General features: G+C 57.1%; 15 protein-coding genes across 15 annotated transcripts; 7 read left to right on the top strand and 8 right to left on the bottom strand.

Moving 5' to 3' along the window:
* The first annotated feature begins 380 nt into the window (after positions 1-380).
* On the top strand, positions 381-1,923 carry V1518DRAFT_418863 (nucleotide-diphospho-sugar transferase). The gene is made up of 2 exons (XM_066904631.1): positions 381-1,296; positions 1,344-1,923. The coding sequence occupies exons 1-2, from the start codon at positions 646-648 to the stop codon at positions 1,869-1,871; spliced, it is 1,179 nt and encodes a 392-aa protein (XP_066758790.1). The 5' UTR covers positions 381-645; the 3' UTR covers positions 1,872-1,923.
* On the top strand, positions 1,924-3,193 carry V1518DRAFT_418866 (uncharacterized protein). The gene has a single exon (XM_066904632.1). The coding sequence runs from the start codon at positions 2,075-2,077 to the stop codon at positions 3,038-3,040; it is 966 nt and encodes a 321-aa protein (XP_066758791.1). The 5' UTR covers positions 1,924-2,074; the 3' UTR covers positions 3,041-3,193.
* Positions 3,194-3,409: 216 nt separating this feature from the next.
* On the top strand, positions 3,410-4,974 carry V1518DRAFT_418867 (Cut8 six-helix bundle-domain-containing protein). The gene is made up of 2 exons (XM_066904633.1): positions 3,410-3,729; positions 3,806-4,974. Exons 1-2 carry the CDS (start codon positions 3,603-3,605, stop codon positions 4,630-4,632), a joined length of 954 nt encoding a protein of 317 aa, XP_066758792.1. The 5' UTR covers positions 3,410-3,602; the 3' UTR covers positions 4,633-4,974.
* Positions 4,907-6,699, bottom strand: V1518DRAFT_418869 (histidine phosphatase superfamily). The gene is made up of 2 exons (XM_066904634.1): positions 6,506-6,699; positions 4,907-6,452 (listed from the first exon to the last, which is right to left on the bottom strand). Exons 1-2 carry the CDS (start codon positions 6,645-6,647, stop codon positions 4,987-4,989), a joined length of 1,608 nt encoding a protein of 535 aa, XP_066758793.1. The 5' UTR covers positions 6,648-6,699; the 3' UTR covers positions 4,907-4,986.
* Positions 6,700-6,830: 131 nt separating this feature from the next.
* V1518DRAFT_316713 (repair protein Rad1/Rec1/Rad17-domain-containing protein) lies at positions 6,831-8,074 on the top strand. The gene has a single exon (XM_066901130.1). It carries the CDS (start codon positions 6,908-6,910, stop codon positions 8,063-8,065), a length of 1,158 nt encoding a protein of 385 aa, XP_066758794.1. The 5' UTR covers positions 6,831-6,907; the 3' UTR covers positions 8,066-8,074.
* Positions 8,075-9,088: 1,014 nt separating this feature from the next.
* On the bottom strand, positions 9,089-10,334 carry V1518DRAFT_418871 (class I glutamine amidotransferase-like protein). The gene is made up of 4 exons (XM_066904635.1): positions 9,982-10,334; positions 9,860-9,932; positions 9,749-9,806; positions 9,089-9,694 (listed from the first exon to the last, which is right to left on the bottom strand). Exons 1-4 carry the CDS (start codon positions 10,178-10,180, stop codon positions 9,230-9,232), a joined length of 795 nt encoding a protein of 264 aa, XP_066758795.1. The 5' UTR covers positions 10,181-10,334; the 3' UTR covers positions 9,089-9,229.
* On the top strand, positions 10,255-11,565 carry V1518DRAFT_418872 (bucentaur or craniofacial development-domain-containing protein). The gene is made up of 2 exons (XM_066904636.1): positions 10,255-10,618; positions 10,673-11,565. Exons 1-2 carry the CDS (start codon positions 10,308-10,310, stop codon positions 11,271-11,273), a joined length of 912 nt encoding a protein of 303 aa, XP_066758796.1. The 5' UTR covers positions 10,255-10,307; the 3' UTR covers positions 11,274-11,565.
* Positions 11,257-13,236, bottom strand: V1518DRAFT_441938 (uncharacterized protein). Its single transcript, XM_066906432.1, has 3 exons — positions 13,158-13,236; positions 13,004-13,080; positions 11,257-12,964 (listed from the first exon to the last, which is right to left on the bottom strand). The coding sequence occupies exons 1-3, from the start codon at positions 13,207-13,209 to the stop codon at positions 11,408-11,410; spliced, it is 1,686 nt and encodes a 561-aa protein (XP_066758797.1). The 5' UTR covers positions 13,210-13,236; the 3' UTR covers positions 11,257-11,407.
* Positions 13,237-13,381: 145 nt separating this feature from the next.
* V1518DRAFT_418877 (uncharacterized protein) lies at positions 13,382-15,410 on the top strand. The gene has a single exon (XM_066904637.1). It carries the CDS (start codon positions 13,436-13,438, stop codon positions 15,281-15,283), a length of 1,848 nt encoding a protein of 615 aa, XP_066758798.1. The 5' UTR covers positions 13,382-13,435; the 3' UTR covers positions 15,284-15,410.
* On the bottom strand, positions 15,271-15,847 carry V1518DRAFT_418878 (CENP-S associating centromere protein X-domain-containing protein). Its single transcript, XM_066904638.1, has one exon. The coding sequence runs from the start codon at positions 15,827-15,829 to the stop codon at positions 15,365-15,367; it is 465 nt and encodes a 154-aa protein (XP_066758799.1). The 5' UTR covers positions 15,830-15,847; the 3' UTR covers positions 15,271-15,364.
* On the top strand, positions 15,807-17,224 carry V1518DRAFT_418880 (uncharacterized protein). Its single transcript, XM_066904639.1, has 2 exons — positions 15,807-15,909; positions 15,978-17,224. The coding sequence occupies exons 1-2, from the start codon at positions 15,871-15,873 to the stop codon at positions 17,004-17,006; spliced, it is 1,068 nt and encodes a 355-aa protein (XP_066758800.1). The 5' UTR covers positions 15,807-15,870; the 3' UTR covers positions 17,007-17,224.
* V1518DRAFT_418881 (uncharacterized protein) lies at positions 17,171-18,775 on the bottom strand. The gene has a single exon (XM_066904640.1). The coding sequence runs from the start codon at positions 18,396-18,398 to the stop codon at positions 17,232-17,234; it is 1,167 nt and encodes a 388-aa protein (XP_066758801.1). The 5' UTR covers positions 18,399-18,775; the 3' UTR covers positions 17,171-17,231.
* Positions 18,776-20,212, bottom strand: V1518DRAFT_418882 (uncharacterized protein). The gene has a single exon (XM_066904641.1). It carries the CDS (start codon positions 20,001-20,003, stop codon positions 18,846-18,848), a length of 1,158 nt encoding a protein of 385 aa, XP_066758802.1. The 5' UTR covers positions 20,004-20,212; the 3' UTR covers positions 18,776-18,845.
* Positions 20,213-21,991, bottom strand: V1518DRAFT_456566 (uncharacterized protein). Its single transcript, XM_066906563.1, has one exon. It carries the CDS (start codon positions 21,902-21,904, stop codon positions 20,390-20,392), a length of 1,515 nt encoding a protein of 504 aa, XP_066758803.1. The 5' UTR covers positions 21,905-21,991; the 3' UTR covers positions 20,213-20,389.
* V1518DRAFT_418884 (uncharacterized protein) lies at positions 21,992-23,611 on the bottom strand. The gene has a single exon (XM_066904642.1). The coding sequence runs from the start codon at positions 23,532-23,534 to the stop codon at positions 22,260-22,262; it is 1,275 nt and encodes a 424-aa protein (XP_066758804.1). The 5' UTR covers positions 23,535-23,611; the 3' UTR covers positions 21,992-22,259.
* Between the last annotated feature and the right edge of the window lie 239 nt (positions 23,612-23,850).

A 23,850-nucleotide genomic window follows, 5' to 3' on the forward strand; every position in this document is an offset into this window, starting at 1 on the left:
GACGACGACGTCCGCGGATTGTGCGGTGATGGCGGCGTGGTTGTGCTTGAGTTGCTCCAGCTCGGGTCTCATGCGGGACAGTACGGTCGAGTTAGCAGGGAGCAATGGAGGGGTTATGGTATTGGGGGCACTTATAGAGCTGCGCAATTGGCGTATATGGTGACGCAGTCTGCAGCAGGGCAGGATTCGAGGGCTGACTCGACATGGTCGGCGCGAGAAGAGAGGAAGTGCAGTGAGCGAGCAGTGTGACTCAAGAAGCTGCCGGTTCGCGCTGCATCTTGAGGAGCCGGTTCGGTAATTCAGGTTGAAACCTGGCACGTGGCGGTTCGCGACGTGGCCAGACGGAGGTGGACCATAGCACCGGCCGTGCAAAAATGCCACGAACGGTCTCTATATCTACGCTGTTTTCCGGAAAAGAGAGGCGACTAATAGCGGCAGTGGTATAGGAACTGGTGAGTATAACTGCAGATCTTTCTTCGCACGCGGAGCGCCCAGATCTGGTGGTTGTTGACTGACCGCGCAGCGCCTATTTACATCGCGAGCAACCAGCCCGGACAGAAAGGTCAATGAGCAGCCAGGGACGGCAGGGCAGCTACAACCGATTTTGATCTCGACCAGTGCGGGAGAGATACACACAGCACAATAATGGCATCCAACTCCACGCCGCCAAAGTCGTTCGCGACAGCACCATCGTCACCGCCACTACTGCCATCGCAAGCGACACCCCCACAGGGCCTATTACCGCTGCATGAGCTTCTGCTCTCGATATCGCAAAAATCGCCGCAGGAACTTGTCTCGGCGCTGTCGCTTGGCTTTGTGTCCGAGGAATCAACCGGTACTCCGCTTGTGGTCGCGCTTGCGCTCGCGTGGGTTGTTGGAGCCATGTTTCTGTTACTATTTGTGGTGTACATCGGCGTGTACGCGATTGCGCATTTCCCACGCAAGGCAGAGCCGAGCGAGAATACATATGTCACGGTCACCCCCTCAGGCGAGGTGTCGGAGCCGCGCGCACTGCCCCGGCCCGGCGCGCACTGCGAGGACGAGGATATACAGATCAGCGTGGTTGTCCCCGCATACAACGAGGTCGCGCGGCTGGGCGTGATGCTGGAGGAAACGGTGCGAGTGCTGGAGGAGTGGGAGGGCGCAGCATGGGAGATCTTGATTGTGGACGACGGAAGCAAGGACGGGACAGCGCAGACTGCGCTCGAGTTTGCCCGGGAGCGGGGGATTGCCGAGGATGCGTTTCGGGTGTGTCGACTAGTCAAGAACCGGGGAAAAGGCGGCGCGGTCACGCATGTAAGTACACTACGCGAAGAGCGGGGACGATCGAGACTAACGACCAGGGCATGCAACGAGCGCGAGGAAAGCACATTCTGTTCGCAGACGCGGACGGTGCGAGCAAGTTCGCAGACGCACAAAAACTACAAGCGGCGCTGCAGGGTGGCGCTGAGATTGCGGTGGGCTCGCGCGCACACCTCGTGAACACAGAGGCAGTCGTAAAGCGCAGCTTCGTGCGGAACTTCATGATGCACTGCCTGCACACTCTGCTCTACGTTTTCGGCGTGCGCAGCGTGGGAGACACGCAGTGCGGGTTCAAGATGTTCACGCGCAGCGCCGTCGCGCGGATATTCCCGTACATGCACAACGAGGGGTGGATCTTCGATGTGGAGGTGCTGATCCTGGCGGAGCGCAAGGGTGTGGTGGTGGCCGAGGTGCCGATCTCGTGGCACGAGGTGGCAGGAAGCAAGGTTGAGCTGGCGAAGGACAGCGTGCGGATGGCGGTGGACCTGGTGGCGATACGGAGCGCGTACGCGCTGGGGATTTACGACGACGGGCGGCGGCGCCGCCCCGTGCGCGCGAAGGAAGAGTAGTGAACTGCGAGAACGTGTTAAATGCATAAGTAGGGAGGGTTAAATACGTGGAGAGGGCTGAGGCGGTGACGAAGATGGCGTGAACTTCCCCACACAGGCTCCCGCCGCTCCGCCGGTCCGCGCTCACGCCGCGCGCTTCACGCCATTCCTCCGTCTTTATAGGCCGCTCCCCCCGGGGTCCGCGCCTCCTCCCCGCCTCTCCCATGGCGCTCCTCCCTGACCTCCCCGCGCTTGTCGCCGCCCTCCTCCGCGTGCTGCCACTGGCCCACTCGGGCGCCCAGGCATCGCACGCTTTCTCTGCCCTCCTCACACCCGCTCTTCTCGCTCGCGTTCGCGCCGCCAGCACCCTGCTCCATCCCCTCGCCCTCACCGCCGCCCTCGCTCCGCCCACCGCCCACGACGCCGCCGCGCTTCTTGTCGCCCGCGCACTCCACGCGGCCGCCGCTTCTCGCCCGCCCACGCGCGGCTCCGCGGTCGGCTTCAAGCGCCTCGACCACGCGTCCCTCGTCGGTTGCGCCACGCTCCCTCTGCCCGGCGCTCGCTCCGACGCTGAGGACGAGGACCTTGTCGAGCTCATCTTCCTCTACACGGATGTGCCCGGGTGCCGCGGGTGGAAGCTGCACGAGGTGCGGCTGTCCTCCATGGACGAGCCGTGCTACTGGCGCCGCTGGTGCGTATCCGTCGAAGAGGCTGAGGCGCAGTGGGCGCACGAGCTTGTGCAGCGTGCAGAGACCGCGCGGATTCGGGCGTTGTTAATACAAAGCCGGTGCTGGGGGGTCGAGCAGCAGAAACACGCTACCGCGGCGACGGCGCAGCGCCACTGCGTGCGCGACCCGCTCGCGTTCATGGTCCCGCAGATGCAGAAGCTCACCTGCGAGGGCACCGAGACCGACACGCGAACGCACGGCGACGTGTACGAAGACGAAGACGAGCGCGACTACTGGAGCCGATACGACGACGGACCTGACGAGGACTACGTGCTCCCCTCGCCCGAGCTCGCGCGCGCACTACGCAAGCTGGAGCGCTTCCGCGACGAACAGGAGAATGACGACTACTACCACTACACCGGCGCGGCCGACGACATCTCGTCGTCGTCCTCGTCGTCCTCCGTGTCCTCCGCGACGTCCTCTGCGGCGTGGTGCCCGTACGGCCGCCCGGTAGTCGCGTGATCTACCCCACACTCTGTTGTATATATTCTACTGCATGCCCCTCGCTGCCGGCGTTTTGTGACTGTCATATTATTGCGGTGTTTGTTGCTGGGTTTTGTCTTCCGGGAGTGTACGGTAATGTTAGAGACGCAATAGCACTTCTTAGTCCAGTTAGCTTATGGCAGTGGGGAAGCCGCCCCGCAAGCTTCCGACGCCGTTGGGAGTTCGAGCCCTTACCCGCAGGAACCGCGCTTTCAAGGTCACCTCAAACGCGTGTGTTGATGCACTGCCCCGTTCGGCTCTGGGCTAGGGCTGCGGGTTGGCAGGGCAACGCGCAGTGCAAGTGGCGCTGGTTCCTGCACTTCACAGCGCCGTGGTTTTTAGCAGAGTGCCTGCAGCGCAGAAAGAGGCTGTCTTGAGCGCCAAAGCGGGCTTTGCGGAAGTGCAGAGTGGAGGGTAAAAAACGGCTGCGTCTTGTTGTCCTCTTTGATCCACCGCTCTCTTCCTCTTCCTCTTCCTCTTCCTCTTCCTCTTCCTCCTTCTTCTCCTCTCCTCCACCTCCGCCTCCGCCAGCGCCGTCATCATGAGTGCAGTCCTCCCCCCGGCCGGGCCGCTCCACGGCTTTCCCTTCGCCGCCCAGTCCAAGGAGGCTTCCTCCCCGCCCTCCCCGCCCGTCCAGTCGCCGCAGTACCCTTCCACCTTCAGAACCGGTACGTCGCCAACCTTCGATCCGCCGCTGCTCCACCTCATCGGCGAAACTCGTCACTAACTTCCCTCCCCCCCCAGGCCAGAAGCGGAAACTGTCGCACGACGATTCCTCTGACGACGAGATGGCCTGCTCCCCCGAGACGTCGCCCGCGCTCGCCTCGCGCCCCATCGGCGCCGTGCCGGCAATGCACTACGCCGCCGACCTGCACTATCCCCACCACCAGTCCCACCTGCACCACCCCATCCACAGCTCACACGCCGCTGTGCTCACAAAGCGCGCGCGCACCGAGCTCGTCGGCCGCCCGCTCTCGCTCGCGCGCCAGCTCGAGCCCCTCGACACCCAATCTCTCAAGCAGCTGCTCTGCCGCCTCGCCGAGAAGCACGTCTACCTCGCGGACGAGATCGCGGGCATGGCGCCACTCCCTAGCGTGCCCGCGTCCCTCGAGCTGCTCAACCGGTACTTTGACCGCATCCTCGCCGCGCTGCCGTACAAGGGCGATCCCGCTGGCGACTACGCCTACCTCCGCGTGCGGCCGCACGTCGCCGAGTTTTTGGATGTTGTTTCCGATTACACCACCCACTTCCTGCCCCCGCGCGAGCAACAGGCCGGTACCTGTCTGCAGTTCCTTGACGGCGTTACCGCCCTCGTGCACAGACTTCCAGTGTGGACAAGCGAGGTCAACAACGCGCCTAAGCACGCCGCATACGACGAGCTCTCCCGCGCCTGGGCGCTCGCCGTGCGCGAGGCGCTCAAGCGTGCAAACGGCATCATGCTTGAGTATGGTGGCTGGCGCGAGAAGATCGCAAAGCACGACGAGCAGGCCGGCGGCAGGCTCCACAGCGCCGTCGTTGCGGTCGATCAAGCACTTGCCAGCAGCCCGCGCCGCGCCACCCGCTATTTCTAGCCGATACTCACTGAGGCGACTATTATACACTTACTAGACTTCTAGACTAGACTCCTAGTTCAGCAGCCTGTTCCGCCGCCGTCGCATGTAGTGCTATGTTGTGTTCTCACGGGGAGTTTTCTTCTTTTCCACTCATTTGCCATGGTTATCTCTGTTTGCTTAAATGTCTCGTTCGTTCGTTTCGGTTATGGGTTTGTTTGTAACGCTAGTTATTTGTGACACTTTGCATGTGTGTACGGTACACAGTCTGCGCGCCAGGCAGACAGTTCAGAGTGATGTAAATATATAGTTATAACTAATTACGTCTATTTTTGTCCCTATCAAGGGATACTTTTCTCTAAAGTACAAATAAAATCACGCCTGCGCCTTCTGCATGACGACGTCATCTTTGAGCGGCAGGCTGGCGAACTCCTTGGCGATGACCGGCGCGTCAAGGATGGGTTTCCCCAGGTTCGTGCGGCACGCGCGTTCCCAGTTCTGCGGCACGAACTCGGCGACAACCCGCGAGAACGCGTCCAGCGTGCAGAAGGTGGGGTTTCCCGGCAGATGGTCCGCGTCCGTGGACGCGCAGCCGGGTAGGGTGAGGGGCTCGTCGTTGTAGCGCAGGCGCACGTAGTAGTTGCGGTGCTGCGTGGGCACGGGGGTGATGGCGGTCGGTGTGGAGGGCGTAGAGGTTGTTACGGCGGCGAGTGCCTGTGGCGGGGCGGCGACGGCGAAGCTAGGGTCGGGACCCTCGTGCAGGGCTGGCGCGGCGAAGAGCTCGATCGTCAGATCCGACGTGAACGGCGGCCACTTTGAGTCGAACGCGTTGAGCGCGCACAGGATCGACGCGATGGTGGTATCGTGCGATCCGTACAACGCCATCTTGACCGCCTTCTCCGGCGTGGTCTTGCGGTCGGCCGCGTGCTTCGCGAGCATCTCCGTGAACGGGCTTCCCGCGAACGGCGTGGTGCTGCGTTTCTTGTCCGCCGCGACCGCGAGGTTGATACGGTGCATAAAGTCCCCGACAAGCGCGCCGACTGCGAGCTTGCGGTATTCGTTCGACGACTTCACCCCAAGGTACCATTCGTCAATCACCGCGTCGCGAAGAGTGTCCACCACTACCTTGTCCTTGAACCCCGCTGGTACGTCGACGCCGTGCGCGGCACATGCGGCGACGGTATCGAAGATGCCGGAGGCACGCGGCGAGCCGTCGATAGCCACGCCGTTGGGAAGCACGTCCGTTAGCTTCGACGACGTGTACCCGGCCAACACAGGATTCCACCGATTCGCAACTACCTCGGAGAACATGAACCCGAGCTCTGACAACCGCTTGCAGTTCTCATCATTCGGGTACGCGTTCTCCTGTGGGAACAAGCGCGTGTAGATCACTGGCTTGAGTTCTGGGTCGCGGTATGTTGTCGGGTATAAGCCGTGCAGCAACGACAGCAACGTCTCGTTCGACCGTGCAACGTGCGATGAGCGGAAATAAAACGGTGCGTGGTCGTCAAACAGCGGAGGTATAAACCGCAACTTGTCCACATATAACCACCGCAGCCGCTCGCCGAGGGTATACCCGGTCGCGCGTCCCAGATCGGTCAATTCGCCGAGCATGCATAGCCCGTCGTGCTCGCCAGGTGTGAATCCGGACGCGGGGACGGGCACATTAAATGGCAGCTCCCGTGCGACCGACTCAAGACGGCGGACGTACTCGAATGGCATCGCGGCGCCGTTGGGGAAGGTGACGATGGTCTGCGAAAACTGCTGTGCGATCTTGCAGAACGGCCAGAACGGCTGCAGACCCCACGTCTGAAACCGCGCACGCACCGGCGTACGTTCGCCTAACACCAAGGGTTAGTTGACGTTGTATATAGTGAAAGAAGAGGGGAAGTACCGTGCCGGAATAGGACCTGCACGTTGATGAGGTCGAGGTTTGCGGGGTACAGCGCGCGCAGCTCTGCGTCGGAGGGCAGCGGCCCAAAGTCGCGCGAGACAGGCATGTGAAATGGCGTCGTGGGGAGTGTAACCGGCGCCATGCTGGCGGTAGGACAGGAGTGGGGGAGGGGGGGGGAGAATTGGTGAACGGGGGAAGGGGCGGCGGAAGCGGGAGAGAGGTTCGGCTTTGCCGTTTTGAGGAACGTGTCGAAGATGCGAACCGCAAGCGCAAGGCACGTGTTTGTTGACGTCACATATACACGTGAAGTATCACGTGAATTCCACCGCCTGTGCGGCGCGCCGTGTTCTCGGAAACAAACGCGTCGCGTCTCGGGACTCCACAACCACTGCCACAGCAGCAATGGCACGGCCCTTCTCCTTCTCTTCGAGCCCCTCACAGTCACAGCTGCAGTCACAACCACAACCACTCCCTGCTCTTGACGCGATCTCAACCTGCGTCGCGTTCATCTACCGCGTCTTGCGCTCGCTCGTCGCGGTCTCCAAACGCGCCGCCGTCGACGTCGCCCCCGCGGGCATCACATTCTCCGTCGAGGATTCGAAAGCATGTCAAGCGCACGCGTTTTTGGATAAAAGCTTTTTCTCGTCGTATGTCTGCGCCGCCGGTGCCCGGGGGGAGCACGAGGGGGAGGAAGAGAATAGCGGGGTGAAGTTGTCGATCCAGCTGAACGCTCTGGTCGAGTGTTTTCAGATCTTCGGAAACGACCTTCCCGACACACAAGCGCAACAAAATCGACCAATGAAACAATCAGGCTACAACGAAAGCTTTGCCACTACCGCAGCGGCAAGCAGCGAGGACAACCACCCGCGCTCATTCATTGGCGGCAGTTCGGTCTGCAAACTGCGCTACAATGGTCCCGGCGCGCCGTTCATCCTCATGCTGGACGAAGGCGCAGTCACCACGACATGCGAGTTTCTCACCGCGGATGTAGATGACAACGGCACCGATGGTGGGGAGGAGACGATTGTGCTTGCTGCCGACGCGTTGCAGCTCACAGCAATCATGAAGCCACAATACCTCGCCGATGTGCTGCGCGAGCTCGACGCGCCGGGTATCGAGCCGGCACTCACCGTGCGCGCCGCGCGGGCGACAAGCACAGCCTCTGCCGCGCTTGTCTTCGCGTCTCGCGGCGACCTCGGCAGTGTCGAGTGGAGCGCGACTAAAGACCGAAACGTGATTGAGAGCTTCGTGATGCCGGAACACGTGCTGCTGCTCGAGTACACGTACAACTACAAGATGATCCAACACGTGCGCGAGGCGCTGAAGCTCGCGACAAAAATCAGTCTGCGGATTGATGTCGATGGGGTGATGAGCATCCAGTCCATGTGCGATGTGGGCGATGGGCGCAAGGCGTATATCGATTTCCGATTCTTGCCGATGGAGGAGGACGAGGATGAGGATGAGCGTGTGTTGAGGACACAGACGCAGCGCAAGACGCAGACGCAGACGCAGGCGACGGATCTGTTTATCTTTGACGACGATGAGGATGAGGGAGAGTAGCTTTACGATGCTAATTGCTACCTCGCGATATCATACAATACGACACGGCGGGGAGGTGCCCGGCCCTCATCGGCATCCTCGAGCAGTATCCGCCAATCCAGCACGAGCAACACCGTACGGTTCCGATCCCTGCCCCGCCAAACAAAATCGCGGCCACATCGTCCATAAACCACGCTCATCCTGGTTCCGCAGTCACAACAACCCTCGGCCGGATTGCTTCGATCTCGCCGCGACTTCGCCGCGCCTACCCACGGAGCTAGTGGACATGGGTGGAGTGCAGGTGCGGAGAGATTGGAATCCTGCGGAAATGAAATTGCTAAACTTGCGGGCTGTTCGAGAACATCGTCTACCTCATATGACGTCACGGCGTCTTCGGTGCCACTGATAACAGTCTTCTATCCCTGTGTCAGGAAACAAGCCGCATTAACTCCTCATAGTAATGTTCATACAGCAATCCTGACAATCGTTGCTATGGCGTAGCGCAGCATCAACATCCCCACATATCATGCTCTTCAATTCCTCTTTACGGGTGGTATCAACAGTCTCCAGCGTGTGCACTAATGTGGCCCAAGCCATGTCGTGGTCACGGTGACAGGGTAGATGCAGTTGGATTGGAAGTGTGGGAAGATTCAATCTAGTGCCGCGGCGGCGACGCGGACGGTGCCAGGGGTGGTCGTACTGTCGTTCTGTGTTTTGCCAGAGGCGACGGCATCGTCGTCGTCATTACTGTTAGTGGTATCATGACTCACTAAAGCGGTTTCCAGGAGGAATGTGTGGTGGTGCTGCGCAAAGAACGTCTGCGTGAGCATATGTACGAGCGCGTCGCAGCTGCATGAGTGTATACTTCTTCTCCTCATCGACTTTTGGATATGTAGCCACGTACGGGTACTTTCAGTGCCATCCAACGATACACAAACATCGGAAAGCCACAGTGGCATCTGTCGGCGACCGCTATTGTCGCGCTAACAAGGTTCTGTAAGTCGCGTCTACAACAGCACGGCAACACCAAGTCACGTGCTCACGTGTGTCATCAAAAGATGTAATTTATATCTCTACTTATCTATCGCTGTATGTTATAATAAGTCACAGACCTCGCATAATTCATGATTTAGTTCCTGGCCAGTAGTTTATTCCCTTTACTCGTTCCTCAGCCGCAGCACATGGTCACGCACCACCAATCAGCGGCAGCACGCACTCTTCGAGCCACCACGCATGCAACCTCACGTCCTGTGTAAGCTCGGGGTGGAAGCTAGTACCAAACACGTTTCCCTGGCGCACGGCGACAATATCACCAGCTTCTTTGTCGCCTTCGTGTTGTGGCGGTAGTTGCGCGATGACCTCCACCGGCGCCAGCATCGAGCTGGATTCCATTCGCGGCGCATATACGACGCCTTCTTCGATCACATTTTTTACGCCCGGTGGGCGTGTACCGTCGGTCGGTAATATGCGTTCCACGATTGGCGCGCGGATGAAGACCGCGACAAACGGGTTTTCGCTTGTGGACGCGCAGGCGAAGGGGAGGTCAAGGGCGCAGGAGAAGGATTCGGTCTGCCGGCCAAAGTGGTTGCGTTGGCAGCGCACTGCGAGGCCACCGATCAGTTCTTGGCCGCCTTTCTTTGCCTTCGAGGCCTGGGAAGTGAGTCAGTTTGCAGGGGCAAAGGGCGTGAAGGGGGCTTGAGGTACCTCGTTGGATAGGAGGATTAACCCGGCACAGGTGCCCCAGACTGGCTTCTTTTCCACTCTGAAGCACATGTTAGATGGTGTCTGAGGTCGAATGGCATGGAGAGTCAATACCTGACGAACGAACGCAGAGGCTCCAGTAACCCAGTTCGCTCCGCAATAAGACTGATAGATGTACTCTCGCCGCCTGCAAATCAATTAGTACCATTCCAGCTGGTTATCAAATATCGACTAACCTGGCAACACTAGCGCGTCGACCAAGTCAAGGTGTTCCGCAGTGCGCACCTCGATGACTCTGACATCGACACCAGCAGTCGCGAGCTTCGACCCCGGCGTGCCGGCTTTCAGGTCCGCTGCTGCGCGTAAATGCGTGATGTGTTCGTAAAACGCGCCTTGCAGCGCAAGCACGCCGATTGTGAGCTGCGGGCTTGTCATGTCTTAGTGGTGGTGGGAGTTTGTGGGGAAGCGAGGGGCGATGAGCTGCGTGTAAACCTTCGGCTAAGGACACCTGCACACCGCCATTGTCATCACGCACATACCGTCAGCACCATCCACACACATCATGCCAGAGGCAGACGCGAAGCCCTTCGCGGCGGCTGATATCCCCAGCGACGACGACGGCGACGAGTACCATGAATCCGAGGACGAAGATTTCGATGTCTCCAAAGCCGCTGCTGAAGCTGGCGATGAGTCTACCTCAGACGACGACGACGGTGGGACGTATGCGAGTGACAATGAGGATAACGAGAATATTAAGCTTTCGACATCAAGCAAGCGCAAACGGAGGGCAGATGGTGATGACGACGAGGAAGAGGAAGATAAGCCGGGGATTAAGATCCTTACGCGATCGCAACGGGCAGCTGAAGACACCGCGTATGCTTGATATGTGATAACATGCTGAACTCATCATGACTAACTCGAGTGCAGTAAAACGTCCACGCGAGACAAAAGTAAATCAACAATCGATACGGACGCGTTATGGGCATCCATGCGTGGAACTTCGGACACGCCAGCATCTACCACCTCACCGGCCGCGAACAGAGCACTAACAACATCTCCCCGCGCCTCGGTGTTAGAGGACGCGATCCTAATCACTGAGACCTACGAATTTGCCAAGGAGATTGTAACGCGGGAAGTACGGGTGCCGCGCGATTCTCCTAAGGCTATCGCGTTCCTGGAAAGGCAGCAGCAGGATAGAGAACGACAGAATTCCGCTACCCCCGACGCCAGCACATCAACTCCATCCACCGCCTCCAGCACACCCAAACCGCGCGGCAACCCACTCTCTCGCCGGCGCAAAGGCACCTCGCTCGAGCAGCTTGTCGGCAAGGGCAAGCCCGCCAAGATCAACACGCTCGAGAAATCCAAACTCGACTGGCAAGGCTTCGTCTCGCAAGAAGGCATCGAGGGCGATCTGAAGCGGCACAATCAAGGCGGATATCTGCATAAACAGGACTTCCTCGCCCGTGTGGACTCCAAGCGCTACACTGACTTGAAGGAAGGACAAAAGGCACTGAAAAAAAGCTAATGTTGTTTGTATACCTACATATAACTACAGTACAAACATTGCGGCATTCTGCGCGCGCTGCTATATGAATGAATCCCGATCCAAGTGCCCGAAAATGCAAAAAAAGCCAAAAAAAAAAAAAAGGGTGCACCCGATTATAATGCTCTACACCGCTCGATGAGATTTCCTGCCACGACAACACAGCCGCCTAGTGTATACCGCACCAGCGAGTCTCCGACCAAACTTCCGATCACAAAAACTCCATCGGCGACCTCAAAGCCGTGCGAGGCTGCGTATTCGGTAATATACTGCTTTGAACTAGTGTCATCGTCGTCGTCGTCGTCGTCGTCGTCCATATCCTCGGTGAGAGAGTAATACTGCTCGTCAACGGCGCGTCCATCTAAAGACAATGCCGTCCACCGTCCGGCGCGACTGCAAATACGTTTGCGAAAAGACATCTTCGTTGCCCAGATTTGGTCTCCGTCGATTCCAATCTCTTGCCGCAAACTAGAGGAGAGGTACGATATGACGCCGATGCGGCCAATATACGCTTTCACCTCGGCAACCGACCGCTGGAGGATACTGCCATCGGCGAGCTGGATCTTGACCTGCCCGTGACGCGCTTCCAGCAACGTCCCGTTCGGCACGCCTTCGTACCTCTCTCCGAAGCCCAAGACCATGTTATCTCCGGCGTCGAGTTTCGATTTTTTCACCGTCAATCCGACCGCAGACTTCATGAGTCGGTAGAGATATGCATATTCGGGATACAGTTCGCGATGACACGACCGTAGTGGCGAGGGCTTTGATTTGGGATCCCATTTGAACATGTGTACGATTTTCCGTGAGGCGGGGACTGATAAGATCGCATCTGCGGCCGAAAATCCCGAGCCAATGATGAGGACCGTATCGCGTTCGTCGTCTGAGCTCTTTTGTTCTGAGGGTGAGACGATAACGGATGGCGTGGTGGTGGAGAGCGCTAGGTATGGCGGTTTAGTGACGGTGGCCTCTGGCTTGTCTGCAAAGAACGGGTAGAGCATGGGATCTGGAGGGACGAGGTGAGTAAAAACCCCGGATGCAAGTACAATAGCTTGTGTTGTGACCATATGTAGTCGCCCAGTGTCATTGCACTGTATGATTGCGATGAACTTGTGCGGATGCAGCTGCGACGCCACGCGCTGCAACGACAGCACGGTGTAATTCAGTAGCAAGCTATCCTCTATCCCAACCTGCGGCGGGTACGCCGCATAATATGCTGCGACATCCGCGCGCTGCGGCCGTAGGTATGGATCAAACTCACCACCATCGGTCGCCACGCCGGTGTCCCTGCAGAACTCGGGGAACGAGTATCCCGGCAAAGACAACATGTCCGCGTAACTCAGCGTACGCGACGGCGTGTCCCTACTTGCCCATTGTCCGCCCGACATGAAGCTGGAGCCAATGACGACATGGTCGCGCGCGTGCTCCGGCCGGTGCACGAAGGAGAGGCACGAGTTTGCGCGCGCGTCTGCGATGTTGATATCGATGTCTGGCGCTGCGAGTGCATCGAGGAGATAATTTGCGGGAGAAATCACATTCGCGGGGGCGGCGGCGGTGTGGAGGCGGGCGAGGTGTCGTTGCAGGCGCAGATTGTGCAGGAGCGGGCCATAGAGGTTGTCGGAGTGTGATGAGAGCATTGTATGCAGTGCTGGGTCTGGGCGGCGGAGCGGAGGTGACTGCGGAGTCACAGTAGGAGTACCATGCGGGGTCCTCACGTGCGCGGACGGGGGTTCATAGACTGGAGTATTGCCGTGAAGAAGATACGAGAGCGTAAGCGCGGACGGACCTGTGCCTATGATGGTGCGATGTGAGTCTCTGGGTCCACGGTGAATCGCGGCCTCATGGCGCCAAATATAACAATGCAATTACCAATGACGAGCACGTCCACGCAGACGTCCGCAAGCGCGGTTCTCCTCGGCATGGCTGCTTGCGGAGGTCGTGAAGTTGGAGATGGTTATCTCTGATCATCGTTCGACGCGATGAGCTAAGCGCTGAGCCGCACAGGGGCTTTCCAAACATGGTTAGCGCAGCCACCAGTGTCACTCTGTAAAGCACATGACTTTCTCGCGAAACCCTTCTGCCGCTTGTCGCTCCGCCATCATAGCATCCCTCCAATTCCTTCTCCACCCGTTGTCTCCGCACCAACAATGCGGCGGACTCTCGCAGACTCGGCTGCGGCCACCGCACGCGCTGTGGTTGCACGGCACGGTGCCGGCGCCGTTCTTGCGCGCTCCTCGGCCGCGGCATCGCCACTTGTGTTCGGTGCGCTACGCCGGACCCCGGCTCAGCAGCGGCACCTTGCGCCAGCGCGGCGGTGCAGACGGCACGCGTCTACTACGACTACTACGACCACGACGACAATGCATGACACGACGCCGGCTGCTGAAGAAGTGACCGAGGACGGGCAGGACGACGACCTCTCTCGGCAGACGCGGGCAGCACTCGATGACGTCGAGCGGTCGTTCTACGAGCAACAAGAAGACGATACTCCCGGCTTAAGAGCAAGCAAACAAAGAGAGATTGTCAAGCGTGAGGTGGACCGGATCTCGAAGCTCGACTACGTGGCAGTGAAAGAGAGTTACGAGCAGAACCTGGTGAACGGCAAGCTTGTGTGCAGCACTCCAGCGTGGCAGGTAGACGCGAACAGCATCGCGCTGGCGTACATGAACAAGTTCGTCGCCGTCTACCGGCCGGACGACGCGAAGCGCGTGTGGGAGGACGTGGAGGCGTCCGGCATCATCAAGAATCCGTCGGCAAACATGTACAACGTATACTTCCTTGCTTCGCTGCGCACTTTACTGCCGCTGGAAAACGCGCGGGGGCACAACGCGCCCAAGCCGGAGACAGAGCGGGAGCAAGAGCGCATAGAATGCTACCAGGAAGTCATGACCAGATTCGAGCACTTGCGTATCCACGACAAGTGCGACGCGCGCTCATACGCGATCCTCACTGACGCATACTTCCGGCTTGGCATGACGGAGAAGGCGGAAGAGGTGCTGGAGGACATTCTGAATGGCAGAATTTACATAGGTCCACAAAACGGACCGAAGACGCCGGTACAAATGTCGATGAACTTGTACAACGTGTTTCTGAAGTGGTATCTACGGGATGGTGAGATTCAGAAAGCCGAGGAGGTGCTCGCTCATATGAAAATGAACCGCCACATAAACATAACAGCGGCACCGTACAACATGCTGGTTGCGTACTACGTGCGCACGCAGCCGGCGGACTACGCGAGAGCACTTGCGCTGCTTCAGGAAATGGACGAGAAGAACGTGCCGAAGGACTCGATCACATACGCGATCTCGCTTTACGCCACATTCCAAGATATGTTTGCAAATAACCTGGAGAGCAGCAACCGGTCGCTGCTCGGGATGCTCGTACCGCTAAGCAAGTCGCTGGACATGCAGCTAGTGGATAACGGCAAGGCTGCGCTGCGCAAGATTCTCAACGAGATGCGCCGCAACGAGACGCCGTTCACGCCGCACGTGCTCAACACCATGATCATGGGTCTCATCGACATCTCGACTGACATGTACTTGGCCGAGCTGATGTTTGTGACCGCGTCGCGGCTGATCCCGGTGGCGCGTCGGACGGTGAAGCTCATGTTCGAGGGACACATCCGGCAGGGCTCGCTTGAGCGCGCGCTCGTGATGTACCGTACCGTACTGCCGCGGCTGAACATGAACCGGTCGGTTAAGCACCTGAATGGGCTGATTGGGCGGCTCGCAGACGAGGGCGATATGGAGACCGCGTTCGAGCTGTTTGAGGAGTTTGTTGCGCGCGGGGAGAAGGTCACGATGCGGACGTACTCGCTGCTCATGCGGGGAGCGCTGCAACAGATGCCACAACAAGCCATGAACCTCGAAATGCTCGTTGGGTATCTCGAGTCCATTGGATTTATTCCGCCGCGGGGATACCTGCGCAGCATGCTACAGCAATATGCTCGCCAAGGCGGCAAGATGTCGGCCGCCTACTACTTCTCGCTGCAGTGAGTTTATTCTCTGTATAGTGTTTATGTACATAGCTTGCATGGAATGGTGCCTCTTTTTGGCTGGCTGTGTACGTAGTATGCCCTAGAAATCCAGCACGAGTGTGCCGGCCACACGTTCGAGATCCGCCACCTCCAGCATGCGATGCCCAACGGACCCCTCGGCCGTGGCGGCAGCCTCCTTGGCCGCGCGATCCGACCGCCACACTGCCTCGCGTGTGAAAATGCGCAGGTACTCGGCGGCGGCCTCGACGGCGGTGGCGGACACGCGCGTGTCGTTGTGGTCAAAGTGCTCAGCGAACAAGCGCGCGATGGTCTTGGAGGGGAACGTGGTCGCGGCGACGTCAGCGTCGTCGGAATCAGAGGAGGCGCCAAAGGTGGACGAAGTCCGTCCTGCAGACGCGCGTGAGGCGGCCATGCGTGCGGAGCTGCGGAGTATTCTGTTTGTATGGTGGACCAGTGAAGGCGACGCGCCGCGACGCGTATACTGACAATTTGCGGGTCTTGTGCTGCGCGTCAACATTGCCTCGTCATGCACCGTCCATTTCATCGACCGCAGAGCCGTCACTGTCCGCTTCTCTGAGCCCCGCCATGGCCGACGCAGACCTGCTCAAGGTCCGCAAAGATGCGGTATGTACTTCTTATTTTACTCAAACGATGCCCCCTACCTCCAGACCCCTGCTCACGCGTCGGCACAGCTCGTAGCCGCCCTCACGCAGCTCTCCAACGCCGCTCAGGACGCCTCCCGCGCCTGCATCGACTTCTACGCTGCTGCCGCCGTCGATGTACCACCGCCCATCTTTGCTATCCCTGCTGCCGCACTCCAGCTTGCTGGCGTCGCCGCTCAGACTCTTACGCCCGCCGCGCCTGCTCCTGCACTTGCGCCCGCGCAGCCCGCATCCGCGACCAAGAAGCAGAAGACCGCAAAGCACGTGTCTCACATCGAGCCGCGCTCGCTTGAGGTTGCGAAGTTTGCAGCCGTCAATACGAACGACGAGGAAGACGAGGAGGACGTGTTTGCGGACGCGAACAGCGCTCCGGAGGACGAGGAGCCAGTGGACGAAGAAGATGCACCGACGACCAGCAAGAAGCGCGGACGGAAGCCGAACCCGAACAAGAAGGTGCGCGACCCCAACGCCCCGCGCCGGCCGCAGACTGTGTACTTTGCGTTCGCGAACGAGACGCGCAAGCAGATCCGCGACGACTATGCCGCGAAGCACATCGAGGCCAGCAACACCGATATCATCCGTGAGGTCGCCGAGCGATGGAAAAACATGTCCGACGAAGCTAAGGAGCCTTGGAAGACGGTCTACGCGGAGCAGATTAAGCTATACGAAACCGAGAAGGCAAAGTACCTCGCTACTAACCCGGGGGCTGCGAAGCAGTCCAACCTGGCTTCCGCGAAGAAGAAGCAAAAGAAGCAGACTATTGCCGAGCCCGTCCTTGCTATTCCGTCCTCGCCACCCGGAGCGGCTTCCTCAGACTCTCCCACCAAGAGAAAGCGCAAGCACAAGAAGGACGGCACTGCAGCTGAGGGTGCCATGGAGACCGCAGCAGCGCCCGAGTCTCAAGTTGTCGAGCCTGATGTCGAGCAAGATACAGAGGCCGCGGTAGTTGCCCCCCCACGCGAGCGCAGAAAGCGCAGAAAGCGTAGTGAAATAGCTGCTGCCAACGCCGCCGCTGGTGCCGACAGTGCTATTGCTACTGCGGCTGCGGAGTCAGCATAGCCGTTTGACCGAATGGGCACGCTATAGGCAGATATTGTATACTAGAACTGGGACTACGTGTGTATGTGTGATAGATGTATACTAACTTCCTTCTGTAATTTTAAGTACACAGCGCTTGTCTTGGAAGCGTGCTATAGGTAGTTGCTGTGATTTTGTTGTTGTATGGTGCTATTTGATATCTTGTTATTATTCTCAACATCACGGTTTATAATATCTAATCGCGCACTAATATCCCAGCATGCGAGCAATCGTAAGCGCGTGCATGTCCTCGCCTTTCTTGCGCAGCACAAACATGGAAGGAAGCACAACCGCGCCCCAAAGCGGCAACCACGCGATCCCCGTCGCATGGCGTTTGCCCAAAACCATGCCCATGCCATCCTGCGCCGGCGGGATGTAGTACCGCGATGGCGTTTCGCCCTTGAGCACAGCGAGCACGTTCGGGAGCGCGACGGTGGAGACGGCGGGGCGCGCGTTCGAGGCGAGTTTGAGCTCGTTGACGTTGTTGACATCGCCGAGGGAGAATACGCTAGGTGAGGAGGTGTCGACTTGGAAGGTGTCGAGCACTTTGAGCGCGCCGGCGTCGTCTTTCCACGCATCTGGCGCGTACGGCGCGGATGGACGCGACGCGAAGCAATTAAACACGACGTCAGCGTGCACGATTGTGTCTTTGCCGTTCTGCGTGAGCGTCACCGTACCGTCCCCGTTATCCCGTCCAGAGGTGTTATACCTCCCATCGACCCCCAGCTCCTGCATGATCGCACTGCACTTCGTCCTAAACTTATGAGGAAATCGAGATGACAATGGCAACGCGTCGCGGTGCACGAGTGTGACGTTCTTCGAGGCGCCGAATTTCGACTTGATCTCGCCCGCAAGTTCGAGACCGACACTGCCAGCACCGAGAACGGCAACGTTAGTGCTCGCTATGATCCGGGCTCGGAGATGGTCGTAGTAGGTATAGATATCCGACTTGTCGGTCGGCGGGGAGCTCGGATCTTGCCATGTCGCGCCGGTCGCGAGAATTAGGACGTCATATGCCACACGCGCTCCCGTGTCGAGCACGACGACATTACTCGCCTCGTCGATACTCACAACGCTTGCTTTCACCACAGCACCAACGCCTGCCGTAGAGGGATAGTTTGCAAACAGGCGATCGTACGGCTTGATGTAATCCTCGTTATGGTCCTCGACGCACATGCGCAGTACGATCGGTAGGAACACCGCCGCGTCCCGTTGTTCAATCAGCGTGATATCGACCGCAAGATTCACGATGGCGCCAGAGCCGTCGCTGATCGTGAGTGGTTTCTCGGCGAGCGCGCGAATCATCTGCGTGATAAACGCCAGTCCAAATACGCCACCACCGACGACGACGACGCTTTTTCGTTGAGAAGTCATGATGACGTGCTGAGGAGTCGAGAACTTTGAGATGAGCTCTGCAATGGCATTGTTCCTAGTACTTGCAGCGACTTATAACCGCGCCGACGGAGTTGGTCGGAGTTTTGAGTCCGTGTAGTGTCCCAAGTGCTGCTGACTGACGCACTTAGGCGGGGCGTGTACGCAACTTTGCTCGGAGATTTGAAGCCTCCGAAGGGTCCGAGGCTCCCGAAAGCACCGAATCCACGCTGTCGGGGCCGAAGAGCATTACGAAGAAAGTGAGACGGCTCGGAATGAGGAAAATGATTCTGAACTCGAGTGGGAAGCTAGGGATGGCGGTGGGACATGCCATTTGTACAGCGATCAGGGAGGAGGAGTGCCAAGCCACGCCGCAACAGTGTACGCAGATACTGCCATCTATCATTACATAATATATACACATACATGGCGTCTCATGTTCTTTGTAAGCTACAAGATCAAGTTACTTTCTTTTGCGATTTTTCGTTTCCACAGCCCTGCAAGTGCCTCGCGAAACCGCTGTACTATATCGCCACCGTCCTCAACTCCGTTCCCGCCGACCTCTTCCTTTCGTCCTGCCCCCTTCTCTCTCGTCATGCCGTACATATGCTGCAAAATCTTCATCGTGTAATACGCCTTGTTTCCTGAATTCTCCAGATTCGTCACCGGGACTTCAAGCCCCGCCATCACGACGTCTAACTCCGTCTCCGCGCCTTCTCCTGCGTGTTGTTTCCAAACATCCATCGTCTCAATAAGCGGTAGCTGTCCATAAGCGCGAGTCTCAAGTTTTTCCAACCCTTCTAAACGCTTCTTCACACCGTGCCCTACGAACACCGCACGTTCATAGTACTCCTGGAATAGCTCTTGCAGCACAGGTTTGCAGTCTTCAATCCAAACGGTCTCAGTATCGCCAAAATCAAAAGGCGCCTCGTTCGGATCAGCAGCTTGACGACCGATCCAGTCCGGTTCTACTCTAAGATACCTGATCATGGTGAACTTTGTATCGCGCGCGGTGCCGTCGCGTAGGTCCCACGCCGTAATCCCGACCGCTGTGACTTCTGGCACATCCAGGAGGGAGTTTGAAATCTCGACGTCGATCGCAATTAGTACCTTATTCGCAGCGGCAAAATACTCAATCACGCGCTCGTGCACCTCGAGTCGTTTAGCTGCGCACTCGTACCGCAGTCTGAGCGCCTTGGCGTCTTCGTGTAACTTCCTGAGCATCGCTTGCTTTTCCTGTTGACGAATAGCTCTGGCGTGCTTTTTTTCTACCAAAAGTTCCTTCTTCCGCTTCCGTTCTTCTCTGCGTGCTTCTTTGGCGGCCTTCTTAGCGGCCTTCTTGGCAGCTGCTTCTTGCGGTGTAGGACCCTTCTTCTTTGACTTCTTCTTGTTCTGCTTTCCGCCGGACTTCATAGAGTCTGAACATTCCGACTCGTTGCTGAAATATCGCCCATATAAAATCGCGTCAGTATAGCTACCTCGTAAACAACTACCGGAAAACAGCGATCCGATGGTACTCCTTGTCCCGCGGCTATAGTTAAAGCTGATGCCTAAAGCATGGCGCAGTGCTGTAGCGCTGCAGTAGTGTCGCGCGACCGCGAGCGCCATGCACCCCGCGTGTTATAAAATTGGGATGCCTCTGTCCGAATAAGAATTTGTGACCCCTCGGCGCAAAGAGATCATGAAACGTCCATGCCTTGCGAGAATGGCGATGCTGATGAGAGTTAAAGAAAATATGTGCGCGAAGAAGCCCTGACCCGCAGCTTTGCGAGCCGTTCTCCCACCACCCCGCCGATGACCCTCAAATCTGGCGTTATACTCTCTCCTGTCGTCTACGCTCCCTCTTGACCTTTCAATCGTCACAATGGCCTAGATAAGCTAGTAATGCGTCAAATTTTTTTCAAAATGGGGCAAATGCAGCGATGTGCATCCAGGTGCAATTATTCGCAGTGTTTATATACAATGCCATCTGTAACACGACCATCTCAAAGTGCTCACTTACTAAGCATTCGCCAATTTGGGTTCCATGGATGACGAGTCATATATCGTACGGCTGGCTTTCTCTTTGTGAAATCCTGGCCATCCATCACCGACTCTGTCCTATTCGCCAGCTCTAGTGCATCCGCCTCTTTCAGCGCCCGGAGCGCTTTAAACTCCTTTCGCTGACCGTTCTCGTCAGTGCCATATATCTGCTGCACAATACGCATTGTATAATAAGCTTCATTTCCAGCGTTATGCAGGTGCATGTACGGAATTTCGAGTCCTTCCAACGCATGATCCAATGCCGCCCGTCGGCGTCCTCCCGCGTGATATCGCCATAGTGAAATCGTCTCGATACGCGGTATCTGCTGGCCAATTCTGTGTCCCAGTCGGCGCATCATCCGCCCATCCGCATGGACGCTGTGTCCTACAAACACCGCGCGGTCCCCGTACTTGTCCATCAAGGCTCGAATCTGCACTGTGCAATCATCAAATGGCATAATCTCGGAGGTGCCAAAATCGTAATACGGCGTGTCGTTTGGTACATATGTCCCATTGCGGTATCTTATGTTTTCCTTCACCACGAGGTGTTTAAGCAGTGTGAACTTGGCGTCGACCGAGGTACTCTCTCGCAAGTCCCACACGGCAATTCCGAGCTCCGTGATAATATCGTTCGAGCGCTCCCATAGATCCATATCTACCGCAATCAGCACTTTATCTGCCTCGGCAAAATATCCTAGAACAGCCTCATGCTCCTTCTCTAGTCTGAGATCGCGCTCTGTCTGTTGTCGGATAAGACGCTCTTCATGCTTGCGCTTCTTGCTCACCACAAGCATGTCCCGGCGTATTTGCTTTCGTTCGTCTCGTTGACGTCGTTTAAGTTGCCGCTTCTCCAAGCGCCTCTGATTTCTCTCCTGCCGGCGGATTACCTCCTCTGGTGTGCGATAGTTAGGCGGCGTCGGCCCCCTGTGGACTATTTCCTTGGCCGTCTCTATAGCGGTCACGTCTTCGATTGTCGTCTCGTGTACCGTGCCGATTCGTAACGGCGCGACCGAATCTTGGCCCTCCAGGTTTTCTGAATACTTCGTCTTCCAATCTGGTGCGGCTCTATCTCTCTCCGTTTCGCCAGTTTCTGCCCTGCCTGTAGGTTTCGAAGACCCAGACGTCCAGCTTATTTTATTACTTTCCCTCGTAGATAGCTCACTTATCGGCTTAGTATATTTTGACGAGACATCCCCATGGTTGTCCTTCGTGGCAATGACTTCAGCCTTCCGCGTTCTAAATCCTAACGCGTCTCTGTCTTCAGCAGAAGAAACTCCCGTCCACGAATTGAAACTGCCCGCCAGCAATGACGACTTGTCACTCACACATCGCTGGCACAATCGTAGGCCATTAACTCTCGCGTCGTTAACCGATAACGCTGAAGAGAGATGAAGTTTTGAAGTGCAGCTGCCTGACAAGAGATAGCCGAAGCTGCGGAGCATGTGACGCAACGATGCGGCGCAGTGATGCGAAGCAGCGTACGCCATCCTCTCTGCGTCTAATATGACGATAGCTTTCCGATAATAGTGAGCGCTAAAAGGGCTAGCTGGCCGTAGAGACGATGATGGTTTGTGAGTTGCGAAATTTGCGACGAGCTGGTCGTGGCGGTGATTTTTCGAAACCCTAAATCCTAACCCTAAACCGCAAGTCTCTCTTGAATCGCCCCCGCCGTTGTCTCGATGCATGAGCGCATTCGAGAGAATCGAGACTGGCGGCACAATATCGGCCTTCCGGAACAAGAAAAAAACGAAGATGCAGCATGTAGGTGCACAAACTACGGCTTTACAATAAAATCAGCCGACCAAACTTTAGATAGTTGCACGCAAAATTCAACCAACTGAATTACTCTGCCGCTTCTTCCCGCGTTGCCTCCTCCGTTGTTCCATAGAGCTTCTGCACAACCGACATCGTCTTCCACGCTTCATGACCTGCATTGTCCTTCACCGACAAGGCGAGAACTCTCAACACATGATCCAAATTTGCAGTTTTCTTCTTTCCGACATAATGCCGCCAAAGTTTGACTGTATCAACCCGCGGTGTTGGTGAATCAAATTTTGCACCCAACTTCCGCATCATTTTCAAATTTATCTTGACGCTGTGTCCCACATACACGGCGTGTTCGCCGTACACCGAAAAGAGTTCCCGTACCTGCCGTGCGCACTCGTCCAACGTCAAGATCTCAGATTCTCCAAAATCTGCCGAATTGGTCATCTCCCCCTTGGCGTTCGGGAGATGCATGTTCTCTTCGATTTTGATATGCCTGAGCGCCGCAAATTTCGCGTCCACCGCGGTGCTGGCCCGCAAATCCCATACAGCAATGCCGACCTCTGTGATCACACTACCCCATGAAGGCGGCGACGTCTTGATGTCCACCGCAATTAGCACTTTATCTCGCGCGGAAAAGTATTCCGTAACACGATTATGTAGCTCGCGCCACGATTGTTGACGGGACCTTTGTTGATTGAGAAGCTTGATTTCCTTCTTCTCCGTTTTTCTCTCCTCGAGCCGCTCTCTCGCCATTTCCTGTTGTTGCTTGAATACTTGGGCTTTCTTTGTAAGTTGATCCTGGCGCGCCCGCACGGGTTCACGCGCTCGTCGATTCTCAAGTGACTTTGCCTCAGCGCCGTACTTCTTATGAAGTATGCGCAATTTCTTAGCCTCGAGACGCGCGGACTCGTCATCATGAGGTGTTGCAGTTTGCAGGTATCGCGCTGGCTTCGTGCCTGTCTTCTCCAACGCGGGGTACTGCTGCTGCCTCCTGCTCCTATAATCACAGTTGTCGACTGATATATAATCTTGTGCAGAATACGTCGAAGATTTGAAGCCATATGGAGTACCGTGCTTTGCAGACTCTGGCCTTGACGATGATGACGACTCCGCCCATGACTTAGAAGAGTATTTTCGTGATTGTGAAAGTGCAGATTTCTCATTCGCATATCTCCGACAACATATTCCACCGTCGTGGCGCCCATGTAATAGTAATGATGAGCAAAACGTTGTAATACTTGGAATGCTGGCACCGGATGAATAGTTGCGAAGTAAATGGCGTAGGGCTGCGTCGTAGCAACGCAGAGTAGTCAATGTCATTTGCGCGTCATATAATAACAATCTTCTCATGACAGTAAGCGCCCGTACGAAAGCGGGCGGATGTGCCTGAAGAGTGCTTGTGATTGGAAAGTGAAAATCAGTGATGGTCACGGCGGCAGATGCTTGCAAGGCCGTTCCTGACCAGCAGTAACCCCTGAATCCTGCTCCCAATCGACGCCAATTCGATCGTTCGCCGCGGATAGACTGCGCAAATTGTTTTGGAAACTGTGATATAGAGGACGACGACAGTACGGTGTTTAGTGAAGTACGCCGTACATCCTACGTGCGCATATGCTGTTGCGGATTGGTAGATGGGCGGCAACTAGTGATGTTAGTCGGGTTGTTT

This window comes from Limtongia smithiae (genome assembly GCF_038497785.1).
Source record: "Limtongia smithiae strain NRRL Y-17922 unplaced genomic scaffold V1518scaffold_8, whole genome shotgun sequence".
In the NCBI taxonomy this organism is placed as follows: Eukaryota; Fungi; Ascomycota; class Lipomycetes; order Lipomycetales; family Lipomycetaceae; genus Limtongia; species Limtongia smithiae.

Coding starts and splice junctions, on each gene's coding strand:
- V1518DRAFT_418863 (XM_066904631.1), top strand. CDS start 646: ATGGCATCCAACTCCACGCCGCCAAAGTCGTTCGCGACAGCACCATCG. Junction 1,297..1,343: donor AAGGCGGCGCGGTCACGCAT/GTAAGTACACTA, acceptor ACTAACGACCAG/GGCATGCAACGAGCGCGAGG.
- V1518DRAFT_418866 (XM_066904632.1), top strand. CDS start 2,075: ATGGCGCTCCTCCCTGACCTCCCCGCGCTTGTCGCCGCCCTCCTCCGC.
- V1518DRAFT_418867 (XM_066904633.1), top strand. CDS start 3,603: ATGAGTGCAGTCCTCCCCCCGGCCGGGCCGCTCCACGGCTTTCCCTTC. Junction 3,730..3,805: donor CCCTTCCACCTTCAGAACCG/GTACGTCGCCAA, acceptor CTCCCCCCCCAG/GCCAGAAGCGGAAACTGTCG.
- V1518DRAFT_418869 (XM_066904634.1), bottom strand. CDS start 6,647: ATGGCGCCGGTTACACTCCCCACGACGCCATTTCACATGCCTGTCTCG. Junction 6,453..6,505: donor GCAGGTCCTATTCCGGCACG/GTACTTCCCCTC, acceptor CCTTGGTGTTAG/GCGAACGTACGCCGGTGCGT.
- V1518DRAFT_316713 (XM_066901130.1), top strand. CDS start 6,908: ATGGCACGGCCCTTCTCCTTCTCTTCGAGCCCCTCACAGTCACAGCTG.
- V1518DRAFT_418871 (XM_066904635.1), bottom strand. CDS start 10,180: ATGACAAGCCCGCAGCTCACAATCGGCGTGCTTGCGCTGCAAGGCGCG. Junction 9,933..9,981: donor CGACGCGCTAGTGTTGCCAG/GTTAGTCGATAT, acceptor ATTGATTTGCAG/GCGGCGAGAGTACATCTATC. Junction 9,807..9,859: donor CCTCTGCGTTCGTTCGTCAG/GTATTGACTCTC, acceptor CATGTGCTTCAG/AGTGGAAAAGAAGCCAGTCT.
- V1518DRAFT_418872 (XM_066904636.1), top strand. CDS start 10,308: ATGCCAGAGGCAGACGCGAAGCCCTTCGCGGCGGCTGATATCCCCAGC. Junction 10,619..10,672: donor CGGGCAGCTGAAGACACCGC/GTATGCTTGATA, acceptor ACTCGAGTGCAG/TAAAACGTCCACGCGAGACA.
- V1518DRAFT_441938 (XM_066906432.1), bottom strand. CDS start 13,209: ATGCCGAGGAGAACCGCGCTTGCGGACGTCTGCGTGGACGTGCTCGTC. Junction 13,081..13,157: donor CGTGGACGTGCTCGTCATTG/GTAATTGCATTG, acceptor GCACCATCATAG/GCACAGGTCCGTCCGCGCTT. Junction 12,965..13,003: donor ATGAACCCCCGTCCGCGCAC/GTGAGGACCCCG, acceptor GTGACTCCGCAG/TCACCTCCGCTCCGCCGCCC.
- V1518DRAFT_418877 (XM_066904637.1), top strand. CDS start 13,436: ATGCGGCGGACTCTCGCAGACTCGGCTGCGGCCACCGCACGCGCTGTG.
- V1518DRAFT_418878 (XM_066904638.1), bottom strand. CDS start 15,829: ATGAAATGGACGGTGCATGACGAGGCAATGTTGACGCGCAGCACAAGA.
- V1518DRAFT_418880 (XM_066904639.1), top strand. CDS start 15,871: ATGGCCGACGCAGACCTGCTCAAGGTCCGCAAAGATGCG. Junction 15,910..15,977: donor TCAAGGTCCGCAAAGATGCG/GTATGTACTTCT, acceptor GCGTCGGCACAG/CTCGTAGCCGCCCTCACGCA.
- V1518DRAFT_418881 (XM_066904640.1), bottom strand. CDS start 18,398: ATGACTTCTCAACGAAAAAGCGTCGTCGTCGTCGGTGGTGGCGTATTT.
- V1518DRAFT_418882 (XM_066904641.1), bottom strand. CDS start 20,003: ATGGCGCTCGCGGTCGCGCGACACTACTGCAGCGCTACAGCACTGCGC.
- V1518DRAFT_456566 (XM_066906563.1), bottom strand. CDS start 21,904: ATGGCGTACGCTGCTTCGCATCACTGCGCCGCATCGTTGCGTCACATG.
- V1518DRAFT_418884 (XM_066904642.1), bottom strand. CDS start 23,534: ATGAGAAGATTGTTATTATATGACGCGCAAATGACATTGACTACTCTG.